General features: G+C 46.7%; 1 protein-coding gene across 3 annotated transcripts in view; it reads left to right on the top strand.

Annotated features, from left to right (window-relative positions):
* Window positions 1–25,796, top strand: part of syk (spleen tyrosine kinase) — a 38,457-nt gene extending 12,661 nt beyond the window's left edge. For 2 of the 3 annotated variants that reach the window (XM_038275964.1, XM_038275966.1), the window contains exons 2-14: window positions 1,934–2,369; window positions 4,215–4,375; window positions 6,488–6,626; window positions 7,236–7,317; window positions 7,395–7,450; window positions 7,924–7,983; window positions 8,362–8,446; window positions 16,177–16,336; window positions 17,684–17,893; window positions 22,847–23,036; window positions 24,904–25,044; window positions 25,180–25,292; window positions 25,373–25,796. In XM_038275964.1, the coding sequence (XP_038131892.1) occupies window positions 1,934–2,369; window positions 4,215–4,375; window positions 6,488–6,626; window positions 7,236–7,317; window positions 7,395–7,450; window positions 7,924–7,983; window positions 8,362–8,446; window positions 16,177–16,336; window positions 17,684–17,893; window positions 22,847–23,036; window positions 24,904–25,044; window positions 25,180–25,292; window positions 25,373–25,445 (1,906 nt within the window). In that variant the 3' untranslated portion in view covers window positions 25,446–25,796. The remainder of the gene's footprint in view (window positions 1–1,933; window positions 2,370–4,214; window positions 4,376–6,487; window positions 6,627–7,235; window positions 7,318–7,394; window positions 7,451–7,923; window positions 7,984–8,361; window positions 8,447–16,176; window positions 16,337–17,683; window positions 17,894–22,846; window positions 23,037–24,903; window positions 25,045–25,179; window positions 25,293–25,372) is intronic. The other variant, XM_038275965.1, reaches the window with a different exon arrangement.
* The last annotated feature ends 549 nt before the right edge of the window (window positions 25,797–26,345 follow it).

Here is a 26,345-nt window from a genome sequence, read left to right on the forward strand (position 1 = left end):
GATGATGGATGGATGGATGATGGATGGATGGATGATGGATGGATGGATGGATGATGGATGGATGGATGGATGGATGATGGATGGATGGATAGATGATGGATGGATGGATGGATGATGGATGATGGATGGATGGATGATGGATGGATGATGGATGGATGGATGGATGGATGATGGATGATGGATGGATGGATGATGGATGGATGATGGATGGATGGATGGATGGATGGATGGATGGATGGATGGATGGATGATGGATGGATGGATGATGGATGGATGGATGATGGATGGATGGATGGATGGATGATGGATGGATGGATGATGGATGGATGGATGATGGATGGATGATGGATGGATGATGGATGGATGATGGATGGATGGATGATGGATGAGTAGCATTGGTTGGGCTGAAAATGGCATATTTGCTGTTCTCTACCATAACAGGTTTTCTTCCTTTTATGGTTTGATCATGAATATTTAGATGAGCTGTGCTCTGATTGGTCGGTTTACAACGAGTGAAGCTGCTGAGCAAAGATGCATCATAGCAACAAGCACTAAATGAAACATCAGATTGTTGATATGGTAGGGGGACCAGATGTCTTCTTTTTCCCAGACATGTCCGACTTTTCAGACCTAATAAATGAATTCCAAAATCGTTCAGGATTTTGGTCGCCTACAGCGCAGCATAAAAAAGTGTCCTCCTTTTCAGAAACCCAAACCTGGTCACCATAGATATGCTAGCATTGCTATCAACAGCTTAGCGACAGAATCATACTTCCAGCATGCGGTCGTGACGGCCTTACGGTGGGACGATCTTTAATAAAATGCTTAGAGCAAAAAGCATCAAACTCTGCCGGCATCTTCTGATAGACTAAAATAATCCTTTCCTGTCGAGTCTTTGGATCCTTGGGAAAACCTAGAAAATGTTCCTCTTCCTCCGGTCCGCCTGGAACTCTGCTTTTCCTCCCGTCCTTCTGGCTCATTTTCTATAGAAAACTGCCTAGTTGTTAATTCTGTAGCAGTAAACCCAACTACAGCTAAACAGCTAAACTGCTGTCTTCCATCTTCCTCTACTCATGTTCCTGGGCCGGGAACCAGTGGGCTGGTCTGGATCTACATTTCAGGGCCTAACAAAAGTCCAGGCCAGAACCAAATAAGGCAACATCCCCGAGTTTACGTCACTCTGTGCTTCGTTTGGATTCTCCTGTTTTATGGTGGAAGTTTAGAATAGTGAGATTTGCAGAGAAAGGAGGAGTTGATGTGGTTTGATCTTCTCTGTACGTCTATTTCACCCCCTGAACTATCGTTATTCATCTATGACCATGGAAACTGGGTTTTGCATCCTATGAACCATTTAATGCAAATGCTCATGGGGAAAGTTAACACTGATGTGTGTAGAGATAAGTCTGTTTGTGTTGGGTGGGGTGCAGTATGTGAAAACATGGGTGAGAAAAGTCGAAAGCCTGGACGTTCAGTGTGCAAGATCAGAACCAAGCAGCCGGACAGAGGAGGAGGGTCAGAAATGTCCTGAAGGACCAAAGATCCAGATGTTCAAAGGTCTCAGCCATGAGGCAGAGGTTCCCTGACCCAGATGGACTCAGGTAGATCCGCTCGGTCCCAGCCTGACCTGGCCTTGCTGCGGCCGCACCTACACCTGGTTCAGCCGCTTATGGCGGTGATTTAGTTTAAACATGGCCTCCTTATGACCAACATCACTGCTTCTCATCAGTGTCTCCATCTTTTGTTTTTAGAGCGAATTGATCATTTTTGTTCTGCATTTAAAAACATTTTTATGTCTTTATTCCCTGGAGGATCAAAGTCTGTTTCAATCTCACCTTTGTTCTTCCAGATCAGTGACGACACATTAACGGTCATTTCATATAAAGTCGGTGTTTCTCATCCCGGACTGATCCTGTTGCTTTATTCTTAACTGCAGACATCTCAAGAGGAAGCGGCGCCACAGATTCAACATGGCCGACAACATGAATTCATTGCCGTTCTTCTACGGCAACATCACCAGGGAAGAGGCAGAGGACTTCCTGAAGCAGGGCGGGAAGAACAACGGCCTGTACTTATTACGCCAAAGTCGGAACTACCTGGGAGGCTTTGCTCTGTCTCTGTCCAACTCGGGTCGATTCTACCACTACACCATCGAAAGGCAACCCAACGAAACATACGCTATAGCTGGGGGCAAGAGCCACCGCAGCCCCATGGATGTGATCGACTATCACTCCGTGGAGTCGGATGGTCTGGTGTGTCTGTTAAAGAAGCCGTGCAACAGACCCAAGAACATGCAGCCAAAGGTGGGGCGGTTTGATGACTTAAAGGAGAAACTGATCCGGGAGTACGTGAAGCAGACCTGGAACCTGCAGGTCAGTTTGAAGCTGGTTTTCCTTAGAAAGGAGGGGATGCAGTGAGTGATGAGAGGAATCTATGAGCCTTCCCTCTGGGTTAAGGCTGGGTTAGACATTCTAGGTTAGTTCCTACTGAGTCTGTCTCATTGACGTTCCTCGGGTTCCTAATTTCCTCAAAGGCCTGGCCCCTGGTACCTGGCCCCTGGTACCTGGTACCTGGCCCCTGGTACCTGGCCCCTGGTAACTGGTACATGGCCCCTGGTAACTGGCCCCTGGTAACTGGTACATGGCCCCTGATACCTGGCCCCTGGTACCTGGCCCCTGGTACCTGGTACCTGGACCCTGGTACCTGGCCCCTGATACCTGGCACCTGGTACATGGCCCCTGGTAACTGGTACCTGGCCCCTGGTACCTGGCCCCTGATACCTGGCCCCTGGTACCTGGCCCCTGGTAACTGGTACATGGCCCCTGGTAACTGGTACCTGGCCCCTGGTACCTGGCCCCTGATACCTGGCCCCTGGTACCTGGTACCTGGACCCTGGTACCTGGCCCCTGATACCTGGCACCTGGTACATGGCCACTGGTACCTGGCCCCTGGTACCTGGCCCCTGATACCTGGCCCCTGGTACATGGCCCCTGGTAACTGGTACCTGGCCCCTGGCCCCTGCTATCTGGTACCTGGCCCCTGGTACCTGGCCCCTGCTACCTGGCCCCTGGTACCTGGCCCCTGCTACCTGGTACCTGGACCCTGGTACCTGGCCCCTGATACCTGGCACCTGGTACATGGCCACTGGTACCTGGCCCCTGGTACCTGGCCCCTGATACCTGGCCCCTGGTACATGGCCCCTGGTAACTGGTACCTGGCCCCTGGCCCCTGCTATCTGGTACCTGGCCCCTGGTACCTGGCCCCTGCTACCTGGCCGCTGGTACCTGGCCCCTGCTACCTGGCCCCTGGTACCTGGCCCCTGCTACCTGGTACCTGGCCGCTGGTACCTGGCCCCTGCTACCTGGCCCCTGGGCTGTCCCCCCACACAGCACCAAAGGTTTGGCCAGAACCCTCACGGGGCCAGTCCAACCTCTGGATGGAAAAGTAGCACTTTCATCATTTTAAACTTTTAAATTCACCTGAAAGAACTCAAAAACACCTCAGCAACTTTACTATACTCTGAGGCTTCATTCTATTCAGTGTATTTCTATAGCACCAATTCCCCTCATGTCATCTCAGGTCACTTTACAGAGAGAATGCTTGTAGTAACAGTGGAGAGGAAAAACTCCCTTTGAACAAGAAGAAACCTCCAACAGGACCAGAACAGAATGCTAATGGTAAACTGGCTCCACAGGAAGCTTTCACTGGGAAAGAAACAGTTTATCAGACGAGCTCCGAGCCAGCTCCCATGTCAGAGGATGAAGAGAGCACATCCAGTTTGTCACAGTCAGAGAAACAGGACTACACTGGAAAACAGACCAAGCTCCAACATCTAGAAACAAAGGTGTTGATGGCAGCAGCACAGCTGATATTTCTCTCCAGGATGGAGTCACAGCCAAACAGGAACAGACCAGATGAAGCTACTATGAGAAAAAGCAGAGAGAGCAGAACGTTAGAGATTGGACTAACAGATTCTGCAGAGTGGGAGAATAGAGATAGAATGAAGCAGAATGATGAAAAAGGGGTCCCTATGTCCTCTAGCAGTCTAAGCCTATAGCAGCAGAACTATCCAATATAACCAGAGGTTGAAGCTGAGCTCAAACAGAAAGGTTACATAATGAATCTCCATCTGTAGATCAGAACCTTCTAGAACATGAAGCCGTCTTTATCGCGCTGATCTTTTGTTGTTTCTGGGTCGGGGGTCTGTTCTGCTGTAGGGGGCCGCCTTGGAGCAGGCCATCATCAGCCAGAGGCCCCAGCTGGAGAAGCTCATCTCCACCACTGCACATGAGAAGATGCCCTGGTTCCACGGAGCAATAACTCGGGAGGACTCGGAGCCCCGGCTGCAGAACGGGTCGCGCATGAATGGGAAGTTCCTGTACGTAAAACAAACACTCACTTATTTTTGTTTCACTGTCATTTTCACAGAAACAAGGATTTCTTTATTTCAAAGTCCTTTTCTAGTCACTCTTTCTAACGTATTCAGTGGAACTCACAGCTTTGAAGTTCAACCTTATCTAGCAAAGGGTCTTACTGGTGTTACTGGTGTTACTGGTGATGCATAATGGGTTTTAGCTCCACTTTAAGAGGCAGAATATTTGCACTAAAGACTTTCACCCCCTCACACTCTCACAGTCTGTGTGGTTTCCGCTCTGACAGTTGTGCAGAGGACTTCCTGAAGTGGCCTTGTAGGCCGAGCGCCGGCGGCAGGGCGACTGCCCCCTTTTCACTAACATCTTACAAGAACCCGCCTTTTTCCTCAGAAACAGCCTAAGATGGCGCTGCCGTTCAGTTCAGGGGTCCGTCTGCTCTGACGGCGTTTCTGCTGCAGTTAAACGCTGCGTTTCTCGGTGGGCCTTTGCTTGAATGGCGCTGCACTTCCTGTCTCTGTGGTCGGGCTGTTTGTGACGCCTCCGCTGGCGACCAGAATAGCCGCATCAGCTCCCAGCAGTCACTGCTCCGAGCTGACACGCTGGCTGGGAACAGTTAGCGCCAACTTTGCAAAGCTAGAAATAGGCAGAAACGTTGAAGGAAGTTTGCTTCTATATGATTGGGTTCTATAGTGTCAACGTGTTTTCCTCAGTGATTGTGAGCCTCAGTAGAATGTCAGAGGTTTCTAGTTCGACTAATTCTGGAAACGTTAAGATTTCTAGAAGGTTCCTTCATCTGTTCTTCATTCCAGTTTATTCAAAATGGCTGAAAGGAAGAAGGAACCCATCTGGACTTTAGGATCAATTTCTCTCTGATTTCACTGAATTCGTGTTTTGTTGGCCCCCTGTTGGGCCCTGATGGCCTCTGATGGCCCCCTGTAGGGCCCTGGTTGCCCCCGTTGACCCTGATGGCCGCTGTTGGCCCCTTTTGGCCCCTGTAAGATCCTGAAGGCCCACTGTAGGACCCTGATGGCCCCCTATTGGCCCCTGTTGGCCCCCTGTTGACCCCTGTTGGCCCCCTGTAGGACCCTGATGGCCTCTGATGGCCCCCTGTAGGACCCTGACGGCATCTGATGGCCCCCTGTTGACCCCCTGTAGGACCCTGATGCCCCCTGTTGGCCCCCTGTAGGGCCCTGGTTGCCCCCGTTGACCCTGATGGCCGCTGTTGGCCGCTGTTGGCCCCTTTTGGCCCCTGTAAGATCCTGAAGGCCCCTGATGGCCCCCTGTAGGACCCTGATGGCCCCTGTTGACCCCTGTTGGCCCCCTGTAGGACCCTGATGGCCCCCTGTTGGCCCCTGTTGGCCCCCTGTAGGACCCTGATGGCCCCCTGTTGACCCTTCTTGACCCCCTGTAGGACCCTGATGGCCCCCGGTTGGTCCCTGTAAGCCCCTGGTTGCCCCCATTGACCCCGATGGCCGCTGTTGGCCTTTGTTGGCCCCTGTAAGATCCTGAAGGCCCCTGATGGCCCCCTGTTGGCCCCTGTAGGACCCTGATGGCCCCCTATTGGTCCCTGTTGGCCCCCCTGTAGGAGCCTGATGGGCCCCTGTTGGCCCTTGTTGGCCCCTGTAGGACCCTGATGGCCCCCTGTTGGCCCCCTGTAGGACCCTGATGGCCCCTGTTGGCCCCCTGTTGGCCCCCTGTAGGACCCTGATGGTCCCTGATGGCCCCTGTTGGCCCTTGTTGGCCCCTGTTGGCCCCCTTTCTGTAAGGGACGGCCTCTGAGACCAAATCCTGAAATGTTTGCATGCAGTTTTTCTTTTCATCTGAAATGAAAGAAGCCATTTTAAGCCTCGTCTTCATCGTAACTTGGAGGAACCTGAAGTCCTGCTTGTTCAACAGAAGCAGTTTTTTTCTCCACTTCCTGTGACATAACAGTTTTACTGATGTAACATGAAAGGGGAAGTCACAGAAGCAGCATTACTGATAAAGGTTGAGGTTTATTTTTTCATCTTAAACTGTCTTTATCTATAAATAGTTTGGTATTTTTTCCTCTGAATAAAGAAGAATGAACGTTCAGAAAACACTGAGATGAAAGGAGGTTTTGTGGTGTTTCTGTTCAGGATCCGGCAGAGAGATCAAAACGGATCATATGCTTTATGTTTGCTGCATGAAGGCCAAGTGATGCATTATCGGATCGACAGGGACGCCGGCGGGAAGCTCTCCATCCCTGACGGGAAGAAATTTGACACCCTGTGGCAGGTCAGCGACTGGCTGATGTCACTATGGTCACCTGTGACTTTGGCAGATTATCAACAGATTATCAGGAGATTATTAAAAGATTATCAGCAGATTATTAAAAGATTATCAGCAGATAATCGGCAGATTATCAGCAGATTATCAGCAGATAATCGGCAGATTATCAACAGATTATCAGCAGATAATCAGTAGATTATCAGCAGATTATCAACAGATTATCAACAGATTATCAGCAGATTATCAGCAGATAATCAGTAGATTATCAGCAGATTATCAACAGATTATCAGCAGATTATCAGCAGATTATCAGCAGATAATCAGTAGATTATCAGCAGATTATCAACAGATTATCAACAGATTATCAACAGATTATCAACAGATTATCAACAGATTATCAGCAGATTATCAGCAGATTATCAGCAGATTATCAACAGATTATGTAGCCTTTTCCAGCCTATGTGATCAGACCTTCTGGGTTCTTATTGTTAATGCCGTAGGTTGAGGTGATGGTTGTTGCTTTGAGGTTAATCATTTTATGGTTTGGCTGATTATTCTGAGTGTTTCAGATTAAATTTCTGTTGTGGGACCTTTAACCATGTCTTCCCCTGACAGCTGGTGGAGCACTACTCCTACAAACCAGACGGCCTGCTGCGCGTCCTCACAGAGCCGTGTCCCAGACCAGACGGGGAACCTGGTAACCACTGGCTCAGCTGCAGAACTGTCCTGATTCCAGTTGGACCACAGCTGATGTCTAATATTTGTTATTTGCAGTGATGATCGGGCGGCCGCTACCTGCGCTGCAACATCCCGGCTTTGGCTCCGCCATCGTAAGTAGAACCTTTTTCTTTTTGACCAAATTACTCACTGAGACCTTTTCAAGGCTATCTGCCAAAGTAGAAAAAAATCTAACCAAAAGTATCTAACCAAAGTAGAAAAAAAGAAAACTCTGATCTACTTTCTATAGCTCTAGTGAGGGAAGCTAGGTGGCGCTCTTACATTCCTATCATGTTAAACAGATTCTGGGCTTTCAGCCACATGTTGATCCAGAAGCTGATGGTTCATTTCCCTCACGGTTCACAGCACTGCGTGGGGGGTGGTGGTGTTTGGGTGTGTGTGTGTGTGTGGGGGGGGGTGGGGGGTGGGGTGGGGGTGGGGGGGGGATGTTGTGCAGCTGTATCCAGTGAACCGTGACTTCAGATGTTGAGGGCAGGTGGAGCTGATGTTCCTCCATGGTTCCACGTTCTGCTGGTTGAAGGTTTGAAATCTGACTGAAAATCATCAAAGCCTCTTTTGCTTCCAGCAAAATGCAGCCGATGGCCTTCGCTCCATGTTTGGGCAGCTCAACATCCCAGGAAGGAAGGTAGGAACCGCTTCCTGGCTCTTTTGTTAACCTGAAAATCTGTGTTTTTACGTATTAATGTTGAAGATTCCTGCAGACTGTGAGCGAAGCGACTGAAGCTGCTGCTTTTCTGCTCACAGCTGATTGTTTTCATCCCTAAACTTATTTCCTTCCTGCTTCCTGGCGTCGCATCATCGTTTAACGATCCTCAGCTGATCCAAACTTCAATCCTTTGTGTCGAAGTCTAGTTTGAGGTTTAGAGAATCAGCTGAGAGCTGAAGCTTCAGATGGATGAAGTCCAGCAGTAGAATCATCTGACCTGCATCCCAGGATTGATTTAATCACTAATGACCCTTTTCCTTCATTGTTTGTTTGTTTTTTCCAATGTTTGTTTGGGAGAATCAGAGTCACAAACGCCGCCATGACCACACAGACCTCAATCCCTACGAAACCAGGGTGTCCGGTAACCTGGCAGCGAGCAAAGGTGAGCTCTGAGGGTCTGAGGAGGAACTCAGACTCAGATAGTCTGGTTTAGACAGGAGATTTCTATCTCTGCTCATATGAAGCAGTTTGCTTAAAATAACTCATCTGAACCAGCAGGTCAGACTTTTTAAAGATGGACGATCAGAAACCTGCAATCAGTGCAGGAAGAGATGAAACCAGACAGCTTTTAGAAAGAAAGCTCAGATCTGAGCTAAAAGCTGGAAAACAGTAGAAATCCTTTATTTACATCAAAAATCTGCTCCTCAGTAAAAATCAGCATTTCTTCTAAAGTCATGAAGCGATCATCACTCGGCTGCAGATATACTCAGAAAAACAGCAGAAAATAAAATGTAATCATAATCCTCAGCATTCAGCTCTGGGTTCTTTAACGTGCAGGTTTGAACAGAAATGAGTCGATAATATCATTAATAATGAGTCACTTACTTCACTAATTCATCCATTTACCTTTATTTTTACAAACAATATGTTCATTTCTCAAATTATATAAACAGCAAAACATTTTATTTCATGAACCGTTCTTAACGGAGATAATGATAGAAAGTAAATATTTTAAACCAAAAGGTAACGTTACATAGATGCTTCTCTGCTGAATAAAACGAAAGTTACGTATGTAACTACGGTTCTATGAATCCCGGATGACCGCCAGAGGGCGGTGCTGAAAGCACTGAATGTTCCCTTCGGGCATGCGCAGTTCGAGTAATTATACCAACAGAGTCACACCTGTGACACCGGATGACCACTCAGAAGCTATATAGCCTGGTGTCATCCTTTGCTCTGCTCCTACAGAATCTTCTCGCAAAAGCAAGGATTCTGAGTGACAGAGAAGCTCTGGCGGTCATCCGGGATTCATAGAACCGTAGTTACATACGTAACTTTCGTTCTATTTCATCCCTACTGACCGCCAGAGGGCGGTGCTGAAAGCACTGAATGACTAATGCCAACGATGTCACAAGGAATCCTGAGCACATACCTCACAGAGGAGGCCCAGCAGAACCTTGTAAAAGGACCTGACCCAGGGGATGAGGGGCAGCCACATTGACACTGTAGAACCTGGTGAAGGTGGTTGGGGAAGCCCATGAAGCAGCAGCACATATAGCTTCCAGCGGAACCCCTCTCAAAGCAGCCCAGGAAGCGGTGACGCTCCTGGTGGAATGTGCTCTCACACCGACTGGCAGGGAGCAGTGACCTGCAGCGTAGGCGTGGCAGATGACACTCACAATCCAATGGGACAGACGCTGTTTAGAAAGAGGACAGCCTAACCTTGGACCCCCATAGCATAGGAAAAGCTGTATGCCTCCAACGCTCTTACTGGGCACAACAACTCAGACTCATTCTCAGTTGTACCAGATTGAGGCTGAAACCGAGCGAGCCGCAATGGCTGGTTACGGTGAAAAGGAGACAACACCTTAGGCACAAACGCAGTATTAGGCCACAGGGTAACACCAGAGCCATCTGGATTCCACCTGATACACCTAGGGCTGACAGAAAGAGCATGTAGCTCGCTGACCCTCTTAGCTGAGACGATAGCCATCAGGAAAGCAGCCTTGCAGGAAAGCCACTTGAGTTCTGCTTGTGCCAAAGGCTCGAATGGAGGGTGGCACAGAGCTGTGAGAACCAATGGCAGATCCCAATCTGGGGCTCGTGGGGCTGGCCGCTGGCACAACCTACGAGCACCACGCAGAAAAAGTGAAACCAGTTCATGGCGCCCCACTGTACGGTTGTCAACAGTTCGGTGAAGACATGAAATTGCTGCAACATACACTTTAAGGGTCGAAGGAGAGCGGCCCTTATCAAGGAGAGACTGGAGAAACTCCAAAATAGTGGGCACCGAGCAGGAAAGCGGGTTCCCATTGTGGGCAGAGCACCACTGAGAAAAGAGGCGCCATCTGTTAGCATACTGCAGCCGAGTGGAGGAAGCCCTAGCACTCAATACGGTGTGTCTCACGGTGTCTGAACACCCAGTCAGCCTCCCAGGGGCCATGCCCACAGCTGGAGACGTTGAGGGTTGGGGTGCCATATCTGTCCCCCCAACTGAGACAGCAGATCCCTCCTTGCTGGAAGACGCCATGGAGTACCGTGACACAGACTCCAAAGCAGCGGGAACCACGGCCGCGCTGGCCAGAACGGAGCTACCAGCAACACTCTGTGGCCCTGCTCGAGAACCCTCCGTAGAGTCGGCCAAACCAGTGAGAGGCCATGGATGAGCCAGTGCATTCTGGCCCAGTGCGCCCGCCATCCCGGTTAGGGAATACCATAGGGGGCAATGGGTCGACTCCTCTGTGGCGAACAGATCTACCTCTGCCTGCCCAAAGAGGTTCCAGATTATGCGCACTACGTCGGGGTGAAGAGACCACTCTCCCGGAGCAGGTGCCTGGCGGGATAGAGAGTCCGCAACCTGGTTCTGCCGTCCTGGCAGATACGCTGCGCGCCGGGTACACAGACGGGGATACGCCCATTCCAGGAGATCCCTCGACACCTTCAAGAGACGTGCTGACCTGGTGCCACCTTGGTGGTTTATATGATAAACAACAGAGGTGTTGTCTGTCCGAATCAGCACGTTCCTTCCCTCTAGGTGGGGCAGAAGGCACCTGAGGGCCATGTGCACAGCCAGCAGCTCCAGCACATTTATGTGTTCGGTGCGCTCCCTTGGGTCCCAGAGACCCCGAACAGCTCTGTGTTGCCACACGGCACCCCAGCCCATGAGGCTGGCATCCGTGGTGACCACCTCCCTTCGACACACTACTAGCCCCATTGGAACACCACTGGACAAAAGGGTCCCGTCTCGCCAAGGAGCTAGGGCATGGAGGCAGCTCCTGGTCACCATTAGCCTGCGATGCCTGTGCAGCCTGGCGTCTAGGCGAAAGCTGTTGAGCCATCGCTGCAAAGGACGCAGAAGGAGCAGCCCTAAGGGCACGACACGAGTGACTGATGTCAGTTTGCCCAGCATTCGCAGGAAGGTGATGTAGGGAAACTCCCTGCCCAGTCTGAATCGACGGACAAGCTGGAGTATGTCGTCCACCCTGTGAACAGATGGACGGGCCATCATGGTAGCAGAGTCCAGATGCATCCCAAGAAAGGTGGTTGTCTGAGATGGAACCAGACAACTCTTTGCCAAGTTGACTTTGAGGCCTAACATTGACACATGAAGTAGAAGCTGGGACGTATCCCGAGAGGCAGCTACCTGAGAGGGAGCACAAAGAAGCCAATCGTCCAGGTATGGCAGAATCCTGACTCCGGAGGCCTGTAGAGGAGAGAGGGCTGCTTTCACGCATCGAGTAAACACCCTCGGGGAAAGGGAGAGCCCGAATGGGAGCACCCGGAATTGCCAATGGCGCCCCCGATAGGCGAACCTGAGAAAACGGCGATGTTCTGCCGCAATAGGCACGTGAAAGTAGGCGTCTGTCAGATCTACTGATGTAAACCAATCTCCCGCCACAATGGTCTGAAGGACCTCTGTTATGGTGAGCATGTGGAAGGGAAGGACCTTCAGGTACCGATTCAGTCCCCTTAGATCTAAAATGGGGCGAAAACCGCCGGTCTTCTTGGCCACAAGGAAGTATGTGGAGTAGTAGCCTCTGGGTTGCTGCAGAGGATCTACAGACTCGATTGCCCCCTTGCCCAGGAGGGCGGAAAGCTCCTGGTCTAGTGCCTGAGATTTCACCGGGTCTGTGATGACAGTCATCTTGACCCGGTGTGAGAGGGGGGGCCGCCGTCGGAACTGGAGCCTGTAGCCATTGGTTAAGGTGGCAACCACCCATGGATCTACGGCATGAGCAGCCCAGAAATTCAGCTGCTGATGGGAAAAATGTCCGACGGCTGGCCCGGTGGCATCATCTTCTATCCCCACGGCCCCTGGGGGCTCTGGGGGGAGGGCGTCCAGGATTTGAGGCCCGGGTCTGTCTAACAGGGCGGCAGACTGGCTCACGAAAGTCCCTTCTCGGTCTCTGCCGCACATCATGGGGATAGGAACCAACAGGTCTGCCACCGGTCTGAGGTTGTGGCTGAACGCTGGGGGTAGTGGCAGGGCGGCCCGAACGCTGGGGAAAGGCAGGTATGCTCCTGCGAAGGCCGGAAAGCTGCTGGCTAGTCTGACGTGCCTGAGCAGTCCGTTCAAGTGCCTCCAAGGCAGTTGATCCAAACAGCTCCCCTGGTACAACCGGGACACCCCTGAGGGTCCTACGGCATGCTTCAGTCAGAGGAGACTGTGCCAACCAGACCTGTCTACGAGCTTGGACAAGGAAAGACATGACCCGTCCAAGCTCTCTGGTCATCAGCGCGAAGGCCTGCAGCGCTGCGTCACTATAACCAATCGCCGCACTTGCACCACCAGTGTCCTGAACAGATGCAGACAGGGCAAACATGAGGTGCGCCAGGGAATTGCCAAGGCGGCCAGCACGCGCTCCTGCATTGTACGCCTTACAGAGGAGGTCATCTGTAACCCGACATTGAGTCCGCGGGCACCGGACATCAGGACGCAGGGCTTCATCTGGTGACACAATCAGTGAAGCAACAGCTGGTTCAATTGCTGGCATACGGTCCAGGCCGGCCTTCACTGACTCATGCATGGCAGCTAATACACGACCATCCGAGGAGAGACGCGACAGCGCTCTCGGTTCCCGCCAACAGGCGTGTAACTCCTTCAGGTACTCCTCTGATGGAGGTACAGAAAAAGGAGTAGGAGCCCTTCCACGTCTGAAAAAAGCACTGCCAGAGCTGGATGCCTCTCCTTGTGGGAGTTCCAGCTGCAGCTGCTTCAGGGCCATAGACATGACCTCCCGCATGGAACCGTCACCCGGCCTCTCCAACCGCACTCTGAGATGAAAATGAACCAGCCTCAGAGGCTTGAGAGGACCCTGCCTCCTCCTCATCTCTAAAATGAGAAGCGGAGGCAGCCAGAGAGATAACGTCATCCTCTACAACCAGCTCGGGCATTGGTGGGGAAGAGAGCCCAACCACTGGGAGCGAGGGATCAGATTGCCGTGTCTGCAACAAGGACTTCATCTCTGCCAGCTCTGCTGACAACTGCTCCACCCTTGTGGACAGGCCCTGGTCAGGTTTGGCCCGCTTCCTCCGGGGGAGGGGCACAGATGCTGTGGTCCCACCACAGCGCTTAGAACGCTTGGGGGGAACCACCTGCCCAGAGGGCGGAAGGTCCGAGCCCTCCTGGGGGCACAACTGGGCCAACCGGGCCACCCTCACTGCATGGGGCATAAAGCTGCAGTTCATACAGGGGTTCTCAGACAGCGCCTCCAAAAGGTGCTCATGTCCAAGGCAGGTAGGGCACAGGTCGTGGCCATCCTCTGCCTGCAGGGCAGCCCCACAATCTATGCAGCTGTGAGAGCCATCCATGTCGAAGGCCGACAAGGCTTAAAGAACAGAAAGTTATCGAAAATCGGGAGAGGGGGCGCAAACGCAGCCGTCACCAATTACAGCAGAGAAACGAAAGAGGCTGCGGACACAAGGCGGCCGATACCGGGAGAGGGGGCGAGAACCGCTACCGTCACCAGGTATAAAAGCAATAAACAAAAAAAAAGCTAACAACGTTAGCTGTATGGCAACTTAAGTAGGGAGTAGGAGCGATAAACGCTGCCGTCACCAATTAAGAGAGCAGACCAACGAAAAGGCTGCAAAAAAGGTTGATATTGGGAGAGGGGGCGAAAACGCTGCCGTCACCATTTATAATTAAGCAGACCGATGAAGAAGGCTGCAAACAAACCAAAAAAGGCTAACAGCGTTAGCCGTCTCCAACTTCGGCAACGAAGTAGACCACACTTGGTTGGGAGAGGGGGCGAAAACCGCGGCCGTCAGTAATTATAGCAGCGCAGACCGGTGAAAAAAAGTAGGGAATATACTGGGAGAGGGGGCGAAAACCGCTGCCGTCACCAGGTATAACACCAACAAACTAAAGAAGCTAACTACGTTAGCCGTATATAACTTCAGCAGTGAAGTTATTCACACTGGGAGTAGAGGCGAAAACGCTGCCGTCACCAGTTCGGAACAAAACAGCACGAAGCTGTAGGTAAAAAGCTAAAGTCGTGAGCCGGGAGAGGGGGCGCGGACGCTACCATCACCAGCAAACAACTCACTTACCTTCCGTAATCTTCAGAATCGACCCGTTGCAGCCCTGGGAGGGCGGAGAATAACCGCAACTCCGGTCAAGAGACAGGGGCTTCAGACAACGGGGAAGTTAGCGAACCGCTTGCGAGAAGAAAAAAGGAGCAGAGCAAAGGATGACACCAGGCTATATAGCTTCTGAGTGGTCATCCGGTGTCACAGGTGTGACTCTGTTGGTATAATTACTCGAACTGCGCATGCCCAAAGGGAACATTCAGTGCTTTCAGCACCGCCCTCTGGCGGTCAGTAGGGATGAAATAGAACTGATGATCTGCTGAATAAAACTGATGATCTGCTGAATAAAACTGATGAACTGCTGAATAAACTGTAAATCACAGACGCTGCATCAAACTGATGACACCAAACCACTGCAGAGTTGCACCATAGATATTAACGCTCTGAACTTCCAGATCAATCAGTTTTTTACTCCTTGTTTTTTCTCCCGCTCTGTTTAGATTTGATCACTGCTGATCTTTAAGAAAAGGAAATGTTCATTTAGTGGAAGCTGCACTAAAACAAACCTCGTTTTCTTTCCACTCTGTGCAGAAAATGACAATAATCCGTCTAAATGTCAAAGTTAGAAGCAGCAGGATGTTTAAAGTCCTGCAGCTCACATCCAGTCCTGTGGGACACTGACGCCCCCTACTGGGAGAAAGTAGACCATGCAGTTTCTGTGACTTTAAGGTGTTTGGATATCTGCTGCTGACTGGACTAAAATTAAATAATAATAAAACTAATAATAATATCTATTTAGTATTTGTATTACAATAAATACGATAATAATGATAATAATAATACCTAAAAAGGACGGACAGCAGGTCCTCCAGCAGCTTTTGTCCTGGATCAGTCACTCTATAGATCAGACAGATCTATAGGTCTATAGATCCCCACCACCTGAGGGCAGAGAAAGACCTAAAGCATCTAGAACAGCAGGTTGATTGGCTTCAGTTTTCCATCAGAATTACTGTTCATTCATCATAAAATAGTAGGTTGGCAGGTTTATCATAAAAACCTACCAAGTTAATGAAACAGCAGATGGTAAATCCATCCGTAAGGTTTGGATCTGTAGAATTAGAGCGGAGAGTTCAGGCTGGAGGTCAGGCAGGTTCAGCTCCGTCCTTCATTCGCTGTGGAGACGGAAACGTTCAGAGCTTCTATCCTAGAAGGAAAAGTTCCTGTTCTGTTGGAATCAAATGATTTCTTATTTTCATTCATCAAAGGTTTCAGCATTTTGGAGAAATATTTCTATGTTGATAAACTATTATGATTCTCCATGAAGTAAGAAATATAAATTTATATAGATATAAAGTTCAGTAATCTGTAGAAAATGAATATCTAGAATCTAGATTCTACTAACTGTAGAGATGGAAATTTGCTGGTTTCCAGTTTGGTGCAGAAGGTCCATGATGGTGAGTATTTATAAATGATTTCAGATGAATTATAATAGGAAGATGTTGCTGGTTGACCTGCTGACCTCCAGCAACCAGAACAGACATGAAGATGAGATCAAATCCAAGCTTTAGAAATGTTTTCTCATCCTTCCATCATGTGAAACGGCTGGAAGTTGGTCCCTAACTGGAGCGTTTCCTGTTTCAGAGGCCATGCCGATGGACACGGAGGTCTATGAAAGTCCTTATGCAGACCCTGACGAGCTGAGGAGCTCCACCGTGGCTCGAGACCAGCTCTTCTTAGAGGATGGAGAACTGGGCTCAGGAAACTTTGGCACCGTGATGAAAGGGATCTACAAGATGAGGAAGTATGAAGCCGGACCGACGGCCTCATCATGACCAGCTGCTGATGTTCAGTGTGTTCCTGTTTCTCTCTGCCTGACAGGAAGCCATGCTTTGCTGCATTTGGGGACAGTAGTGGTGATCATTTGCAAAGTTAGCAGACAGAAGCAGCAGGTCTGCTGCTCAACCTGGACATGCTTCAGTTAAACTACCCAAAATAATCCCGTCCCACAAAGATTTGACTGTTTAATGTGAGCTTTGAGTCAGAAAGAGCCTCAGCAGAGCATGTCTGATGCTACCACACAGGAAGTGGGGGGGGGGCAGCATGCTGTGGTTACAGATGAATGCTGCTTCAGGCTTTAGCAGCTTCAGATTATTTGCATTTCTTCAGCTGCAGCCAAAGATTCAAAGAAAAAGATCTCAGTTAACAATCCTCACATTTCACAGACTTTTATTCTCATTCCAGCGTCACATTACAGAAAAACAAAATGCATTTAGCCCCTCCCCCTGGGGAGCAGCAGTGATGCGGCCCCCCGGGGAGCGGTGTGGGGTTAACTGGCAGCCTGTGGGAGCCATCAGTTACCTGAAGAAGGTGGGAAGTAATGAGAGGGTCAAAGGTCAGAGTCACAGCCAGCTGATCTGTTTGCAGAGATCATTTCAGAAAACCACTGAAGAATCTTTGAAACTTTAAAACGTTTCTGCTAAGATTCATGTTTGTCTTCATATTTTTCAGTTTCAGTTTGTTCTGCAGGTGGCTTCCTAATTCTCAGAGCTCTTTGGGGTTTTCTTGTTCTTAAGCTTTAATGTTTTATTCTTTCATTCTTTTGGTTTTTCTTTGATCTCTGTGGCTTTTCTCTCTCTGTAAATATTCCTTTAATGTTTTCTTTTCTTTGATGTGGTTTTATTCCTCTAACTTTTCTGTCTGCAAACAGAAATCATTGCAGATAAAATGTTGAATTCCTGATTAGTGGGCAGCACTGCTGGCTTACATTGTAAAGGTTTCAGGTTCGATTCCTGGGACGGATTCTTTCTGCATGGAGTCTTCATGTTCTCCCTGAGCATGCGTGGGTTCTCTCCGGGTACTCCGGCTTCCTCCTACCGTCCAGAAACACTGTTAGGTTGATTCTAAATCCTCCTTAAGGGCTGGTTATCCTCCAGCAGCGGGTCGCAGTGAGATTGATGCAGACATTTTTGATTTATGCTCAATAAAAAATAGCGGAGATCCAGGTGGAAAAAGGCTCCTAGCGCACCTCGCTCTTCTAGTGGGTCAAACTTCACGAGTTTGACCCCCTCCAGCAGGGATAAAGCGTGTTAGAAAGGATGGATGACTCCAGCTGTTCTTCCATGTTCTCATGCTTTCCTCTTTGTATCAGAACAGAGAAAACGGTTGCTGTTAAAATCCTGAAGAACGACGACAACAACCCGGCCGTTCGGGAAGAAATGCTGCGAGAGGCGAACGTCATGCAGCAGTTGGACAATCCTTACATCGTTCGGATGATCGGCATCTGTGAGGCAGAGAACCTCATGCTGGTCATGGAACTGGCTGAACTGGGACCACTGAACAAGTTTCTGCAGAAAAACAAGTATGTTCTCAACATTCATCCTGTTTACTGCAGAAGCAGATTCTATAATAACAGATCTATCTCACACTGAAATTCATTACATTAATTCATTATTATTTAACAGCTGAATAGAAATAATCATTTATAAAAACACACCTTAGATCCCAACATTTCCAGGATGATAAAGAGACGTTTCCTTCTTGATGACTATAGATGGATTTTTTTATTGTTTTGTTTTACAGCGTTTTTATTGTCATTAAACCGTCACAGAACAGAGCAGCGAAATTCCCTCTCTGCATTTAGCCCCTCCCCTTGGGGAGCAGTGGGCTGCCATTGTGTGGCACCCGGGGAGCAGGTGGAGGTTAAGGGGTGGGGGTTAGAAACACCGCCCATCCTGGTTCTACTGTAGATGCTGCTTCCTGTTCTGGGTAGATCTCCGTCCCAGCCTCTGGTCTGCAGACTGCAGCAGCTTTCCTTTCTTTCCTCTCTTTGGTTCTTTCCATCTTCCCATCACTTTAATCATTTTCACTGCTGAACCAAAGCAGGCCCACGCCATGATGCTGCCACCGCCATGTCAGACAGTGTTCAGGGGGATCAGCTGTGTTGCTTTACACCAAACATAAAGTCGGTTCCATCAGACCAGAGCTCCTTCCTCCATGTTTGCTGCGTCTCCCAGGAGGATTGTGGGAAACTTTTAACCAGAAACCTTCCAGGGAAGGTCTGCCTTCCATGAAGGCCAGATCTGTGCAACATAGACTGGTCGTCCCATCCAGAGGGATGATGCTCCTCTGGTCAGTCTGCGGTTCAGAGGGACGGCGGTCTCCCTAGATTCTGGTGGTCAGTATCTGGGACCTGCCTGGTCTTCCATGTTCCTCTCTGAGCTGTAAGCAGACTGCTGAGACCTGATTCTACTGGATTCTAGAGATTAGTCATTTAGATCAACACCCGATCAATCAGAGATCATCGCTGTTTGATGCACTTAAAGTAAAACAGCTGATTAACTTTTCTCACCCACTCTACAGTTTTATATTTAGTAAAAAAAGTTTAGAATATCCAATAAATTTCTTTCCCACTGGTTGATTCTTAAATAAAACATTCAATTTTATATCTTTATGTTTGAAGCCTGAAATGAGGCAAAAGGTCAAAAGGGGGACGTGAAAACTTTGGCAGGGCGCTGTATAACAGCACATAAAGATAAGAATTATACTTCAGCTCCTGTCACATCCTGCTGATTTATCCAGCGTCTGCCTGACGTCCCAGAATCTCCTAAACTCTGAACTTTCTATGGATTCTTTCTATTCTGGGCGTAAACATAGAGGATTCAGAACGAGTCCAGAACTTCTGTCCAACGACAGCCTAACTTCTGCATGACGCACGGCAGGGTGACGGCCAGGAAATGATGAGTCCTGAGGGGGGCAGCGATGCACCCGGAGGCGCCCGGCCTGCAGATAGAGATGTCTTTGATCGCGGTATTAACCTAGCTGCTGGTTACCACCCGACAGTAGAATAAAGAAATCAGGTTTCTGTTGTCAGCAGATTGAGCGTCATGTCTGCCAGGAAGTGTGTTGGTGGTGGGCGTGAACGCAGGGAGGATCCATCACTCACCTTCTGGCTCACCCTATGATGGGGATGAATTCTGGAGGAGAACTGACGGTTTCCTCCTGTGAACCCCTGCTATACCAAAACGCTGCCAATACGCCATTATACAGTAGCTGGAAGGTAGAAACAGGTTCAGCGCTCGTCTGGAACACGGCAGATACGCTGATATGTTGGAGAGAAGTTCTGGAGAAGTTATGCAAAAGCATAGCTTATTGCCCTTCACAGGTTGATGATTTAGTTGATGGGGTTGCTAGTTCTCTGCGTACTGCCTTAGACAACGCAGCTCCTTTGAAAATGAAAACCGTTAAAAATAGAAAGCTTGCTCCTTGGTTTAATGCAGAGCTGCATACTTTGAAGCAAAATGCTAGGAAACTGGAGAGAAAATATCGCTCCATAGGCCTGCGAGAGTCCTTCCTAGTCTGGAAAAATGGTTTACTGCTGTATAAGAGGACCCTTTGTAAAGCAAGAGCAGCATACTTCTCATCATTAATAGAGGAGAATAAGAATAATCCTAGATTTCTTTTTAATCCAGTTGCCAAACTCACCCAGAGCCATAGCTCTGTTGAACCGCCATTCCACCTGCTCTTAGCAGCAATGATTTTATGGGATGTTTTATAAATAAGATGATCTTATTAAAATAAGATCATTAGTACTCCTCTATCTACGATTGGTTTGTCTCTGGAGGGGGGGGGCAGCATCTGAGGTAGTCATGGAATCTGAACCGGGTTTAGACTGCTTTGATCCAGTTGAACTTTCAGAGTTAGCAAAATTATTGTCTTCATCTAAGCCTTCAACTTGGATGTTAGATCCAGTTCCAACCAGGTTATTTAATATTCTGTCATTTTGTTCTTTAATCCATGCCAGCAGGTGGCGGTAAAGGACTTTCAAATTGTTTGCAAACAACCATTAAACATCACAAAAGAAGAAGCAGAATAGAAACAGAGACAAAAAAAGACGGAGTCCTCTGAGTCCTGACACTGTTCAAGATGCCTTAACTCAGTGGTTCCCAAAGATTTTCTTCTGGGCCCCCCTTTGGATTACAATAAAATTTCCACGCCCCAACCCAAAAAATAAAAAATAATCAACTGGGCACACACATCGTTCAACCAGATATAATAAATCTATACACATATTTTGTTTTCAAATTCCACTGAAGTTTATTTCACGCTTCAGGTTGCAACAAAACAAACTACACCATCTTTACAGTGGAACACTTTTGTGTAACTGTATTTTTTTCATAGTTCTATAATGTAGATTAGAAGAGGATTCTTTGTTGTCTGTGTTATTTTAAACATATTTCTTTTTTTTGTTTATTTGTAACAATATTTAACTTTGCTATAATCTATACATTAAAAAAGCCTCTGTGCAAAATGGAGTGAAAACATTGAACAGCTCCCTGAGAGTTTTTTCTTTGTACTTTAATCCTCACATCTTTTCAGTGGCTGTAGTGAGCCTGCTTGTTGCTGCAGATCTTCTCAAATCTGGGTTGCAGTGTCACAACTGTCCATTATGCTCAGTCAAGCAAGCACTGTTTTTTTTTGCCCCACACTTTGGGAACCACTGCCTTAACTGAAGCAGTGTTATTGAAGGAGTGATCCCAACCGTGACCACCAGGGGGCACAATCCCCTGCTTCTAACAATTTAGAAGGAAAACCTATAGAGCTGAATAGAACAGAATAGACCAGAACAGAATAGAACAGAGCAGAATAAAGCAGAACAGAACAAATCAGAATAGAACAGAATAAAATAGAGCAGAATAAAATAGAGCGATGAGCCTCCAGGTGGATCAGCAGTAGAGAATCACTTATATTCAGTTTTTTTAAACCAGAGGATCTGAGCAAAACGCTGATCTCTACATTCACTCATTTTATCCCTGGATGCTTCTGAACCATTTACTGTTTAATAATTAACGTTTATATTAAACAGAATAATTTATTGACTTAAATTTATTGGTGTGAAATCATTTTCTTTTGTTTTTCTTTGCAGTTTTATCTGTTTTTTTCTCTCCGGGTATTTTGTCTGTTGATTGTTGCACAGTTTAAGATTAGAAGGTGACTCTGATCCTTAGTCCCGCGGTTCTCAAAGTGTGTGGCGCGACCCACTGGTGGGGAATTGAGACGTGACAGGTGGGGCGCGCCAAGTTCCGGTGTGTGTGTGTGTGTGTGTGTGTGTGTGTGACTATAAATGTAGAATGTGTGAGAGCAAACTGTCCTTATAGCTGTATGTTGCCGCTTTTTAGACCAATCAAACCCACAAAGTAATCATTACTAGCCTACATGCAGTCTAATTAAAAGAACATTAGATATGAGAAACATTTCACCTGGAACTGAAGTGCCAAAATAATGATTGACGTGACGTCGGCATATTATTTGTAACGGAATAAACTTTCGCGCCCCAGTGTTGCCAACTCAGCGACTTTGTCGCTATATTTCAGACCCCTCCAGCGACTCTTTTTCAAAAAAACAAATCTAGCGCCTTTTGGAGACTCTTACGTGAAAGCACGTATCGTTCCTTTTCTTGTCCTCCAGCGGCAGGTGCTGCCGTGGGGCGCCTCCCCCGTCCCAACCCCGTTCTCCCCCGCTATTGCAGGAGTCCCTATCAGCGCTGCAGTCAGAGCAGAGACACAGCATGTTTAACTTTTGCGTCCAGACTGCAAATAAAGCGCACATGCGCCGGGATTGACGGCGCAGGTTGATCATAAATAACTGAATTTGAAATATTTTATCTTAAATAAATAACGGCGTTTGATTCACACAGCCACATGTTCATGTTTCTGGTTAGGAGTGGAGAGCGAGTATCTACTCATCGGGCAGAGAGCTGTGTGCATTCTTCTTCCCTTTGCCACATCATATCTCTGTGAGATGGGCTTTTCAGCTGCTGCTTCAATGAAAACAAAATACAGATCTCAGCAGAACATTGAGCATGACTTGAGAGTGGCAGTATCAAGCCTGCAGCCCCGTTTTGAGAAACTGCAATGCAAAACAGGCTCATTGCAGCCACTAATGCAGGGATAAATAGACCTGTATTGCCAGATGGATTTCACTTCTTTTCTTTTATTAACAGATTGCAGAGTGGCACTTTAATTTTTTCTATCTTTGAGCTTGATACAAATTTTGACACAGCTGCATTTTTATTTTCTTTATTTTTGAGCTTGCTGTTATTTGATGTAGATTTGTATTTAGATACTACTTGTTACTTCAATAAAATTGGAACATTTTAAGATTGTTGAATATTTCATTAGCATTGTGTTGGGGCGATGGGGACAGGCGGGGCTTGAAAATTCCCCCTTGTCCAAAGTGGGGAATGACAGAAAAAGTTTGAGAACCACTGCCTTAGTCTGAGCTGCTGCTGCTATTAACGACTGATTTTGTCCAGAAACACGTCGGGGAAGAACATCACAGAGCTGGTCCATCAGGTGTCCATGGGGATGAAGTACCTGGAGGAGCATAACTTTGTTCACAGAGACCTGGCTGCCAGGAACGTCCTGCTGGTCACTCAGCACTATGCGAAGATCAGCGACTTCGGCCTCTCCAAGGCCGTGGCAGAAGAACAGAACTACTACAAGGTAACCAGCTGAACGCCTGGTCTGATTACCGGCCAATCAGATCATCAGGATGCTGCAGCATCACTGATGTCTGATGATCCGCCTCTTCGGCTCTGATAGTAGATCACCTAGAAAACGCTCTCTGATCATCTCACACCCATGACCTCTGACCTCTTTAAACGTTTCTGCTAACTGGGATGAAGGACTGACCTACATTTATGCATTATCACCTACGGTTCTAGTTTAGCATCTATTCTAGATATTCTCTGGAGCTGCTCTGCTCTCCTAGACTGGAGGAGGAATATTATGGAAATCAATTTCCAAATATTGGAAAGAAAGTTTAACATCACAGCAAAGATGGCAGGTAGAACTACTTCTGACTAGTATTGAAGTATTTATGGTATATTGAAGTATTTGTGGTGTATTGAAGTATTTATGGTATATTGAAGTATTTGTGGTATATTGAAGTATTTGTGGTATATTGAAGTATTTATGGTATATTGAAGTATTTATAGTATATTGAAGTATTTATGGTATATTGAAGTATTTGTGGTATAATGAAGTATTTATGGTATATTGAAGTATTTGTGGTGTATTGAAGTATTTATGGTATATTGAAGTATTTGTGGTATATTGAAGTATTTATGGTATATTGAAGTATTTGTGGTATAATGAAGTATTTATGGTATATTGAAGTATTTGTGGTATATTGAAGTATTTGTGGTATATTGAAGTATTTGTGGTATATTGAAGTATTTATGGTATATTGAAGTATTTGTGGTATATTGAAGTATTTATGGTATATTGAAGTATTTGTGGTATATTGAAGTATTTATGGTATATTGAAGTATTTGTGGTATATTGAAGTATTTATGGTATATTGAAGTATTTGTGGTATAATGAAGTATTTATGGTATATTGAAGTATTTATGGTATATTGAAGTATTTGTGGTATATTGAAGTATTTGTGGTATATTGAAGTATTTATGGTATATTGAAGTATTTGTGGTATATTGAAGTATTTATGGTATATTGAAGTATTTGTGGTATATTGAAGTATTTGTGGTATATTGAAGTATTTATGGTATATTGAAGTATTTGTGGTATATTGAAGTATTTGTGGTATATTGAAGTATTTATGGTATATTGAAGTATTTGTGGTATATTGAAGTATTTGTGGTATATTGAAGTATTTATGGTATATTGAAGTATTTGTGGTATAATGAAGTATTTATGGTATATTGAAGTATTTATGGTATATTGAAGTATTTATGGTATATTGAAGTATTTGTGGTATATTGAAGTATTTATGGTATATTGAAGTATTTGTGGTATATTGAAGTATTTGTGGTATATTGAAGTATTTATGGTATATTGAAGTATTTGTGGTATATTGAAGTATTTGTGGTATATTGAAGTATTTATGGTATATTGAAGTATTTGTGGTATAATGAAGTATTTATGGTATATTGAAGTATTTATAGTATATTGAAGTATTTGTGGTATATTGAAGTATTTGTGGTATATTGAAGTATTTATGGTATATTGAAGTATTTGTGGTATATTGAAGTATTTGTGGTATTTTCTACAAAACAAAAAACTCAGTAAAATTAGCATTTGAAATAAAAACAGATTTCCTGTTTAAATCTGAAGCTGAAATGATTTCTGGAGCCGCTGGGAGGTAAAATACGGCGTCCAGACGTTGGTCCATCAGCAGGCTAATGTTTGGATCAACAGACAGCCCTGGCTGGTTGCATAGGTGGCGCTAGAGAGCATCACAGGGAACTCTGGGAGGTGATTCCCACCTCCTGCTGAAATATCTTAACAGACGTTAACCCTTTGTGACCTGGTCTGACCGCAGGAAGCTAATGTCTCGCTCCTGTTTCAGGCCAAAGGTCACGGGAAGTGGCCAGTCAAGTGGTACGCTCCAGAATGCATAAACTACTTCAAGTTTTCCTCCAAAAGCGACGTGTGGAGCTTCGGGGTGCTGATGTGGGAGGCCTTCTCCTACGGCCAGAAGCCCTACAAGGTAACGGTCCTCCTCCATCCCTGGAGGTAATCCTGATCCAGGCTGCATCACAGACGCAGACCATGGCTGTAAAAGCAGGAATCCAGCTGTGAAAATCAGCCTTGAATGTGTGAAAATGTTTCTGGTTGTTTGCAGGGAATGAAAGGAAACGACGTTATGCAGATGATTGAGAGTGGAAAACGCATGGAGCCGCCGGCAAACTGTCCCACTGAGATGTATGACCTGATGAGGACCTGCTGGACGTACAAGTAGGCGACTCGTCTCCCGTCCACCGAGCCGCAACGGCTGAACCTCCGTTTTAATGTTTGTTCTATTTTCCTCCTTCCAGGGTGGATGAACGTCCCTCCTTCGCTGTCGTTGAGCCAAGACTACGAGAATATTACTACGACATCGCTCAGTGACGGATCAGAGAGGAATATCAGGCTATGCAACATTTGATGGATCATTAATGAGCCAAGCGTCACAGATGCCTTGAAATGGAGATACAGTTTATGCTTACAGCCACCCAGCAGTTTATAGGAGCCGTTCTTTACTTCATGACACCTGATGCATCTGATGATTATTATTATTACTATTATTAATGAGCTTTTTTTAAGCTAAAGCAGAAATACGGCATGCAGACTGGATAGAGTACTATGCACACGTCACATGTAATTTATTACCTTCATGCTGCTTTGTTCTGTTTGATCTGTGCTTCCTTCTTCTTTAGGTTTTGACATGTAAATGCAAAATAAAATACTATTTTATTTTTATTACAAGTGTTAAAGAAATGATGTGGATTTAGGCTGTTTTAGTCTAAAAATTTCACTTTATTTCACCTGCATCTAAAAAAGAGAAAATAAAACTCCAGAGTCTTGGTGTTGAAGAGTTGTGCTTGAAAGTTTTCACACCTTTCCACTAAACATCAGTTCACTGTAAAATAAACTAAAATGGAGAAAAGTAATGATAAATAAATGATTTAAAAGGAAAATCATGACATTGATTTTAAGTATTTTTAAATCTACAGCAGAAACGGAACAAACCTGATGAACTAAATGAAATCAGATATTTCTGTAAAGTTCAGGAACGTTTTCAGTTCTGCTTTATTTGAATGACTGGTTTGAATTTAACATTTTGTTTAATGGGGGGGGGGTGTAAACTTTCAAGCATAAGTGTATATTTACTAAAAGAAATAATGCACATGAATTATTTCCTTTTTCCACGTATCACATTTTTTATTTTAAGTTAATAGAATAAAGCTGAACTAACTGAAGGTGGAAAAGCATCAGTTCAGCAGGTGAGTCTAACCTGAGCAGGATGGA

The sequence above is a fragment of the Cyprinodon tularosa genome, unplaced genomic scaffold (genome assembly GCF_016077235.1).
Source record: "Cyprinodon tularosa strain WSP-4 unplaced genomic scaffold, ASM1607723v1 ctg983, whole genome shotgun sequence".
NCBI lineage: Eukaryota > Metazoa > Chordata > Actinopteri > Cyprinodontiformes > Cyprinodontidae > Cyprinodon > Cyprinodon tularosa.